At 46.3% G+C, this 9259-nt stretch overlaps 1 protein-coding gene across 1 annotated transcript in view; it reads left to right on the top strand.

Moving 5' to 3' along the window:
- The first annotated feature begins 381 nt into the window (after positions 1-381).
- Positions 382-9259, top strand: part of LOC137470042 (serine/threonine-protein phosphatase 4 regulatory subunit 3B-like) — a 60472-nt gene continuing 51594 nt past the window's right edge. The window contains exons 1-6 of the mRNA XM_068183026.1: positions 382-579; positions 5474-6040; positions 7314-7391; positions 7600-7717; positions 8485-8597; positions 8801-8932. Coding sequence (XP_068039127.1) covers positions 382-579; positions 5474-6040; positions 7314-7391; positions 7600-7717; positions 8485-8597; positions 8801-8932 — 1206 coding nt within the window. The remainder of the gene's footprint in view (positions 580-5473; positions 6041-7313; positions 7392-7599; positions 7718-8484; positions 8598-8800; positions 8933-9259) is intronic.

Below are 9259 nucleotides of genomic sequence, written 5' to 3'. Positions count from 1 at the left end.
TCACTGGAAAGAGGATTGAGGTCTGCAGGTCTCATTTAAAGAGTGTATTTGATCCGGAGCCTGCAGATGGTCATGTCATCCCTGCTGGGCAGTGGCCAGAACACTCACGGTGACAGGTTTCAGGCCGCGCTGGGAGGAGCGGGGAGGCTGTGTCAGAATCTCAGGGGGCCTGGGCCAGAAGGGCAGTGGCTGCTCTGGCTGCACGGCTGGTCTTGGCTTTTTTGTTGTGCTCATTTTCAGCTGCGGGCTGAGGGCTTCTCCTCCTCGTTTCCGGCAGTTCCTGGTGAAACTCAGCAGTGGCAGAATTTCAGCCGAGCCGCGGGCGGGTCTGGCCATGCTAGGGGTGGGAGAGACCCGGCTCGGCCAGCGCTACATCGGAGCATGGCCTGGCCCTGCCGGGACAGGGCCTGGCAGGCTCCCCGGGAAGGGGCCTGGCCCCCGCTGGGTTGCCCGGGCTGCAGAGCCGGCTCTGATTTCAGCCACGTGGCGCTGGGACAGCCCCTGGGCCAGATGACTTCCATCCGGCGGCTGGAGGTGTTCACGGTGTGTCATGATCCGCTCGTGCGGGGTGTCGTGATGGTTTGTTAACCCATCCCAAAAGTGCAAAAAGGCAAACAGCAGGGGACCATCAGTTCCATCACAACAAATGCACCTTTATTTAGGTTCTGACAGCAAATGCGATCGAGGGGACAGAAAAAGAAAATAAAGAATAGAGAAAAAGGAGGGGAAGAAGGGGAATATAGCTACCACCGTTCGAGATGAGATCCTCGATGGTCCAGCTGCACAGATTTGCCGTCGTCCGTGGGGGTTAACCAAAGTCTTCCCAAAAATGTACAGTTTTTACAGTCTTTAGCCAGAGCGAGCGGCATCTGGCCAGAAGGTGGGCAAGATTGAGGGGCCATTGTGAAGAGCCCATGGGTCTGTGAAGCAGGTGCAGGCATGCAGGCACAAGCCACCGCTTGTCACAACCTGTTTGAACGCAGCCTTCTGTAGGAGCACAGCGAGCGCACCTGCTGACAGTCACTGGGCAAGCGTCCGCATCCACCTGGGCCAGGCCAGAACTCCTGCCAGGGCCTGCAGGGTCCTTGCGACAGTCGTGAGGCAAATGAAGGAAACTTCGGACCGTCTCTCACACGGTGGAGGGTTTTTTCTGGCAGCCGTGCAGGGGAAGGGGAGGTGGCAGTCAGGATCCCAGCGGCCGATGGCCTCCCCTTCCCCGGCAGCCGCTGGGGCTCGGCCGCGCAGGCCGCAGCCAAGCGGGCCTGGCCGGGGCTGCATCTCCCTACCTGCTCAAGGCCAGAAGAAGAAAAGAACCTCCCGGGCTTTGTTCGCCTTTACATGTGTGTGAAAAACGCCAGTCACTTGTTTTTAGAATTTTTAAAAGTTTAAATATGCCTGGGAGTGAGGCTTTGAAAAGAAACCTGCACAAGAGCCCCAAGGCTCAACCTCTGGCCCTGGACCCATCTCTTAAAACTACAGCAACCATTTCTGGGCATAGAGCAGATGGTTAGGGACTAGAGTATCATCCTAAAATCACCCCAAGACAGCATGGAGCAGGTAATGACCAGGCTGTTCCTTGTTGGGAACTGTCTTTGCCAATGCCTGGGCTTCTGGGCATGCCTCTAGTGTAAATCCTTCATATGTATTTATTGTTTTCCAAAGCATATACGCTCTTTGGGCTCCTCATGGATTGAAAAATCAGCAAAGCCATTTTGAAGTCCCAGAATGCACTGACAATCCGTGGGATTCAGGGTGTGCCTCTGGTTCTGACAAGGACATCTGAGCTCCTTAATTGCCAAGCATATCTGAATGATATATTGGTCAGGCTGTCACTGAAGGACACCCTGGATATCTAGGCAGAGCAGGACCGAGACACTCGGAACAGCCAACTGGGATAATGTGAAACAGGCCTAGGTTTTTCATGCAACCTCAAGAAAGAAGTAAACCCATTCTAAACCAGCCAACAAAAATTGTACCACACACCCCAGGCCCCAACAGTCCCAGCTGAATCCATCTTTCACTTTAAAGGAGTTGGTGAGCAAAGCATGTCAGCACCAGCTGGGAATTTTCTGTGCCTCAAGTCCTGCCTCTGGCTCTCAGAACTGCTGCTGGTCTTCAGCAGGCACCAGCATTTTGAGGCTAAAGAAGATGCTGTAATGCTGCAGAGTGATTATTTCTGCCCCTGCGATGTACGGAGAACTAAGGCACAGTCCGCATGGATACACCAACCTGGGAATGTCCTCAGGTCTGCAGTGCTGCATAGAGGAGTTACCCAGTCAGATTAAGAGTGTCGTGGGAAAGGGTTTGTCACACTTGCGAATCTTGTTCCTCTGTGGCTGACTTAAAGGTAAAAAATCATCCACAGTCTTGTGAGAGCACACCACCACCTCTGTGAATGGAGCTGAGCTGACCTTTATAAAACCAGAATTTTGAAAAGTGGGAATTATTCCTAGCTGACTAAATACTTGGTTTCAAAATTGTCACTTCATAGCTAGTAAGCTTGAGCCAGTCTTTTGAATAGTCCTTTCTTTTCCATTTCAAATTGATGATTTTTTATGAAATGCTTTCATCGTTTCCTCCTCCTTCCTCATCCCCACAAATGGAAAGACGGATCTCGGGTTCTTTGGAGACCAAACACCCTTCAATTCATATTCCACAAAGTACTTTTGCATGTTTTAATGGAGTAGGTAGAAGTATTTTCTTGGTTTATGACATTTTAATTGACGTGAAAATCTAGAGCCGCGCATTTTCATGAAATGAAAATTAAAAATATGTGACTAGGCTTGAAGCATTTTAATTCTAATCTCTCTCATTGATTACACTTGCTTTCTCTTTTTTTAGAAAAGTGTTTTCAAAGGCAAAAGGAAGCAGAGTATCAGAACTATGAAGAGAAGATCCATACCATAAAGCTCAAACAAGAAATTCCTCAAATCTGACTTCTACCACAATGATTTTGCTAAAAATAAATCAATGTCTTCCAGTAAAAACTTTTCAATAAAGGGATTCTGACCAGAAAAAGTATCCCAACTTGTTCCTGCATATGGTCTCCTGTTTTCTAAAGGCCTCCAGAACATTTGGTGTGTTGTTTTCCATGGGACTCATTCCATGCCCATTTCAGATGCAGTTTTCCATTGATGCTGAATGGATTTTTGCCTTTTTTTTTTCTCACATATTCTCAGTGTTCTTTACAGATGTATTTATAGCCTGATAGTGTATGAATTGTCCCAGTGCTTTTCCTTACCTTTTTCCCTGGGCAGAAAGACAAAATATATTCCAGAGCTCCAAGCCCCAGAGGGTACAAGGCCCCTGTCCTGTCTTGGTTCTCCCTAGGAACCAAGGTCAAAACCAGCTCTTTAAGATGCATTTTCATCAAGAATGTTTAGTCCCTAAGAAGGGGAGGCAGGAATCAGGGAAGGGTTGAACTGCAGGAAATTGCCCCACCAGTTTTGTCTCTGGTAATTTTTGCCAATTATGCTAATTTGCTAAACTTAGAAAACTGCATTTACCCCGGGGTGTTGGGGGGGTGTGTGTGTGTGTGCATTTTGTGGACATTTTCCATATCTGTCCCTGGAGGCCTCCAAGAAACAGCAGCCTTTATATTACCTCCTATACTAATAGTATCTTGAAAGTGTGTGTTGTTTCATTTGTAGGCTTTTCAAGGCATCCCCATGGGTAGAAGAAGCTGGGACGCACCCTTAATTTGTGAAGCACTGGACCTGTTCATTGCCATCTGATTTCAAAAGGCTTTCCAGCCCTAATGGGCTAGTGGAATTGTTCATTGTCACTGATGTCTCCCTTACTGCAGCAGGTGTCCTATTGCTGGAAGGGCCAGTGTGGCCCTTAGTGCATGTGGTAAGAAGGGACATGTAGCAGCTTTAAATTAACCGACAGGAAAAGAACACTTAGAATGTCTTTTGAAGTTCCTAAGGTGTTGCACAAACACGAATGATTCTTTGCACTTACTGAAAAGACAAAACCAGCTGCTATTAACAAGCCAACACGGGGTAAGAGCCATGACACAGTTATTGCTGGTTTTATATCTCTTCCAAATCATAGGATCATAGAATGGTTTTCATGGGAAGGGACCTTAACGATCATCCCGTTCCAACCGCTCTGCCATGAGCAGGGATGCTTCTCACTAGACATGGTTTCTCAGGGCCCCATCCAGCCTGCCCTTCAACACTCCCAGGGATGGGGCATCCACAACCTCTGGATGGCTCGTCTAATACCTGGAGCAGGAAGCTGTCCTCTACACAAGGGCTCCAGGAGTGCCCTTGGTTGCTTGCAGCCTGCTGTATTACTTTCTCAGCAGATGTTGGTGAGGTAGGTGTTAAAGAATGCATTCAGTGCAGGAAATTCGGGATGCAGCTGCAGTACAAGATGCAGGCTGGGCTCTGAGGAGGCCAAGGAAAGAGGCCATGAACTGCCCTTTGCATTACAAAGGGCACAGGGACCTGTGGGGCAGCCAGGGGACTCAGAGGCACAGTAGGAGCTGATGAGCCCAGACCTTCATGACCTTAGATGGTGAGGGGATAAAAGCACACGAGTTTCTTTATTCAAGTTCCTCCTCAGAGGCACCAGCTTGAGTTGTTCTTTTGTTTATTTAGTTACTGCATCGTGATTAAATTGTTTTGAGGATCTGGACATCTGGGACTCTGCTATGGGAAACCCAGGGCTAAGCTGGGAAGGAAACCTGGTCTGACTTTGTGGGAGTGGAGGATACAGCTGGGAAGGCCTTTGATCCCACATGAGGTGATGTGAGAGTGACTCCAGAGTGGCTCTTGGGTGGTTGGACAGGGAAATTTCCTTAACACGGAACCCCCCGCTTCCCAGCCTCTGGCTTCTGAAAAGCCCATAGCCCTCCAGTGCAGTTCGGGAAGTGTCCCAGCATGCTTCCATGATGACAATTTGAGCAGAGCTAGGTTTGGAAGGGACCGAAAAGCTCATCTGGTTCCAACGCCCCTGCAATAGGCAGGGACATCTTTTACTAGACCATGTAGCTCCAAGCCTGGCCTTCGGTACTTCCAGGCTTGGGGCAGCCACGAGCTCTCTGGGCAAGCTGTGCCGGTGCCTGGCCACTCTTATTGTTCAGCATTTCTTCCTAATCTCCAATAGAAACAGCTGAAGCTATTCCCCCTCTTCCCTGCCTGCCCTTGGGAAGAGGCCCTCTCCAGCCTTCTCACAGGCCCCCAGCAGGTACTGGAAGAACTTTAGAACCTTAGAAGTTCTAAAAGGTCAACAGCAGACAGCAGCCGTTGGTCACTTACCGTGACCCTGGTCACGAGCCCAACATTCTATATTCTGGGAGTTAGAGGGACGGACCAATCAGCAGGCTCCAATCCAGGTGACGTCACAATGCCTGAAGAACACCTGAGGCAGTTGGAGGGGCAGAGCACCAGGAGGACAGTGCAGAGTGGGCTCCTGTCTTGCTGCTCTCTCGTCCCCTTTGGCTATTGGTGTCATTCTCTGGCAGTCAGCTAGGCCTAAAGACATGGGTAGAATTAGTCATTTGATGGACCTTCCCACCTGTGGCCTCCACAGACTTGGAGAGATTGCAGAGCTAGTGGCTTCTGTTCGCCTCTCACCCATCCGTAAGAGAAAGCTAGCGCTGGCCTTGAGGAAGAAAGGCTATATTCCAAAGCTGCTACATCTTTTCCAAGTCTGTGAGAGAGTAAAGAACACTGAAGGCTTGCACCTCCTGTTTGACATCGTGAGAGGAATTTTGTACCTGGACAAAAACATTCTGTTTGAGGTGCTGTTTTCTGATGAGTGTATTCTGGGTGTTGCTGGATGCCTTGAATATGATCCCAGTTTGGCTCAGCCAGGATGGCACAGGGAATTCTTGACCAAAGCAGCAAAGCGTCAGGAGGTCATTCCTATCAGAGACCCTGAACTCAGGGAAAAGATCCGCCAGACGTCCCGGGCACAGTACATCTACGACATCATCGTGCCTAATTCGTCGGATTTTGAAGTGGGTTTTCTTTCTACCCTCAATTCCTTCATCAGCTCCAGCAAAGAGGAGATTCTAGAAGCCTTGCAGGTAAGTGTTTTTTAATGTGGCTTAGATGTGCTCTGTAGAGATCCCTCTGGCTGTAGTTTGGAAATTATTTAAAGCGGGTGAATACTGTAGAAGTTAATCACAGGCACTTTCATTTGCACAATGTTTTGAATGCCTTCCCTTCTTTCTGATCCCTTGGACTTTTGGTATTTTCAAAATGATAAATTTCAGGTGAACGCATTAATACTTTTTATGGGCTCTAACAAGATAAAGTCCTTCTCTTGGTTGCCAAGCAAACCTCTGGAGCTGGTTTTGTATAAGCATTTAAGGAACACGTAACTTCCGGTATTTCGTTCCAGGGACGTTTATTACACTGTTTTCCATGTAAAGGGGTGCAAAGAAATGGCTGGACAGATACGGCAGAAAGTGTCAAAACACTTGAGAGATGATGATGATGTTTCTGGGTTTCTTGGAGCGTAAAGAATGAAATGCTTTACAAAAAGTGTAGTGTAAAACATTTCATTGTCCTAGATATCCTTAAATTTCTTATACCAGTAGAGGATGTGAATCTGAAAAGCAAACAATAGTCACAAAAGTTTCCCATCCTGGCAAAGCAGAGTGCCTGCATGTGGGAGAGCTGGTTTTACTGCAAGTGAGATTCAGAGAATGTGGCAGCAGCCAAACGGCAATCTGTTCATTGAGTCCCCACCACAGAGATGGACTGAAAAGGTGCTTTGCAATGCTGCAGATCCAAAAGAGGGAAACTGATCCCCTTGGGATGTTCACAGTGTAGTATGAATGGTGCAGGTACAGTAGGGCCAAGGTTTTCTCTTGGCTAGCACTTTTTACATCAGGAGCGTACCACTTGCTTCCCTAGAAGTTTAGGTGCAAAGTGCTGTGAGGGCATCTGAAACAAATCAGGACTGTCCTTTTTTGTCCTTTTGATGTGTGTGTGGGTGTAGCAAATCCCACAGCGAGTCTGTGGGGTTTGGCAGAACTGCAAAGCATAGGGGTGGCACGGCAGAGGAGAGGAAATGTCGCACTGTAGAGATGAATTTAGGGATCAGCTTTAGGGATCATGCCCTGTGCCCAGCTTTACCGGTGGCTCTGGTGACCTGGAGCTGCTTCAGCTGCACAGGAGGAATGCGGAAAGACCGGGAATGATCCTGCTGGATGTGTACTCCAGCATTTGCCTCCTTTGTGATAAAAAGAATGGCAGTGAGGAAAGCTTGTGCAGTGTGGGATCCTAGAGAGATCGTATTTTCCGTTTCCAGAAGGCACTGGTTAATTTGTGCTCTTTTGGTCTGCTCCACAGAAAGATAAGGAATTTTTGCCTGACGTTTTTGCACAATTAAGAAATGAAGCTACAGCTGGTGAGCAACAATGTGAATTGGTAAGTTAGCAGTCTCGGTGGTTCCTCAAAGGCTTTCAATGAGAGGGATGAAGTAGAAAGTGAAACTGCTCAGAGAGTTCTGCAGTCTTAGAAGTACTTCTGGAGAATCAGGCAGTACAGCCCCCAGTACAAATTGTAACTGTTTCCTCCTTTCAGAGAATTTTCTGACTCAAATACACAAAACCTTTTTTTTTTCCCTGTGCACCAGTTAAAGTTTTTCAAGGAATTCTGTGCCTTTTCTTGCACCTCACCTGAGAAAAGAGATGAATTTCTTCAAACTTTGGCAAAGTTGGGATTTCTTCCAATTCTTGAAATGTTACTGGTAAGTGAAAACTTAGAACTGGTTTTAATAAAACTAGAAAAGCCCACAGCCATATAGCATTTTTTTTTTTTTAAATCTGCCGAGCACCTTTTTTATAAGTCTGATTGGAGAGTTTTGCTCTGCTGAGAATGGAGGTTTCTGGTAATGTCCAGAATCCAGAAGCTGCCCACAGTTCTGCTCTGGAGTAGCCTTGCTTGACTGCTCTTACTAGTTTTACTTTTCTGACTTCATGATGGAGAAGTCTGAGGGCTGTGAAGTCCTTGTGACAAGGTAGCCAAAAGGTGAAAAAGACTTTTTCATGTGGAAGCTTGATTGTTGGTTTTTTATCAGATAAAGACACGTCCCTTAAGGAAAGTTCTGGATTCTTGTTGCCTGTCCATGGGCACAGAAACTGTGGTACACCTTGGTTTGCACAGTTGGTCCTTTAGTACAAAACTCATAACTTGTGGGTAGCGGGCATAGAAAACCAATAAAGTCTTAGATATTCAAGCAAGTAGGACGTTGTGAATGTTTCCAGCCTAAGTTAAGGCTCTCAAATACACAGAAAGCCTTGTGTCCTTTCCAAAGGAGGAAAACAGTAGGGAAAGGATTTGCCTGGTTCCTTGTGGTTCTTCTGTAACCATATTATCGTGTTTCTCATGAAAATTTATGTAACAAAATGTTCCCCAGTTATTAAACTACCTTCTCTTTGCAGCTACACCTGATAATAAATACCAAACTTTATTAACTCTTACATATTAATCTCTTTTTTTTTTTCTTTTTGTGAGGGAGTGGATAATCAGCAGGTTAGATCTGCTGCTGCAGATATATTGTTTTATCTAGTAGAATTTTGTCCAGCCACCATCCAACAATTTGTAATGCAAGAGGCCCAGCAGAGTAAGAATGTAAGTAAAAGTGGTAAGGAGTCTGTTGACTATACCAGTTTTAGGGCAAAGAGGAAAATAACCAGCAAAAGAAAAGCTAAATTTCTGTGTTTTGTTTTAATTTTCATTTTTAAAGAATTGCAGAAAGTGGGGAACTCATTCCATTCTTGTCAGTAATTATCTTGTGGTTTCTTTCTTTGGTTTTTTTTTTTTTTTTTTTGCAGGACACCCAACTCATCACTGTGATCATTGAGCAGATAATCTGCCATCCTGACCCTGAATTTGGAGGAAACAATCAATTAACGGAGACTTTGTGCGCTTTGATCGATCCAAAGAAAATGCCGGCCACAGCTAGTGTAAGAGAACATGAATGGCAGAAAACATGATACTGTCTTGGCAAACTTAAAAGCCTGATATTCTCTATTGCTGTCATTGTGGGCAAAGGATAAAAAATTATAGGATTTTTTAAAATTGATTGGAGTGTGGTCTGATAACGACTTTAAATAAGCAAAAGATAAGCTAATTTTGCTGCTGAAAGGTATGTGTCTGGGGCATCGTGCCAGTATTAAACCACACAATCCCATGTGCCAGTGCCATAGCACTGTCTGACCACAGCTCTCTCCATCTGGATGATAAATCTTGAAAGATTTTAATACATCGTTACGTAGCAGAATACCTGTAAA

Source organism: Anomalospiza imberbis, chromosome 3, assembly GCF_031753505.1.
Source record: "Anomalospiza imberbis isolate Cuckoo-Finch-1a 21T00152 chromosome 3, ASM3175350v1, whole genome shotgun sequence".
Lineage (NCBI taxonomy): Eukaryota > Metazoa > Chordata > Aves > Passeriformes > Viduidae > Anomalospiza > Anomalospiza imberbis.
This window is presented reverse-complemented; position numbering and strand designations above follow the sequence as displayed.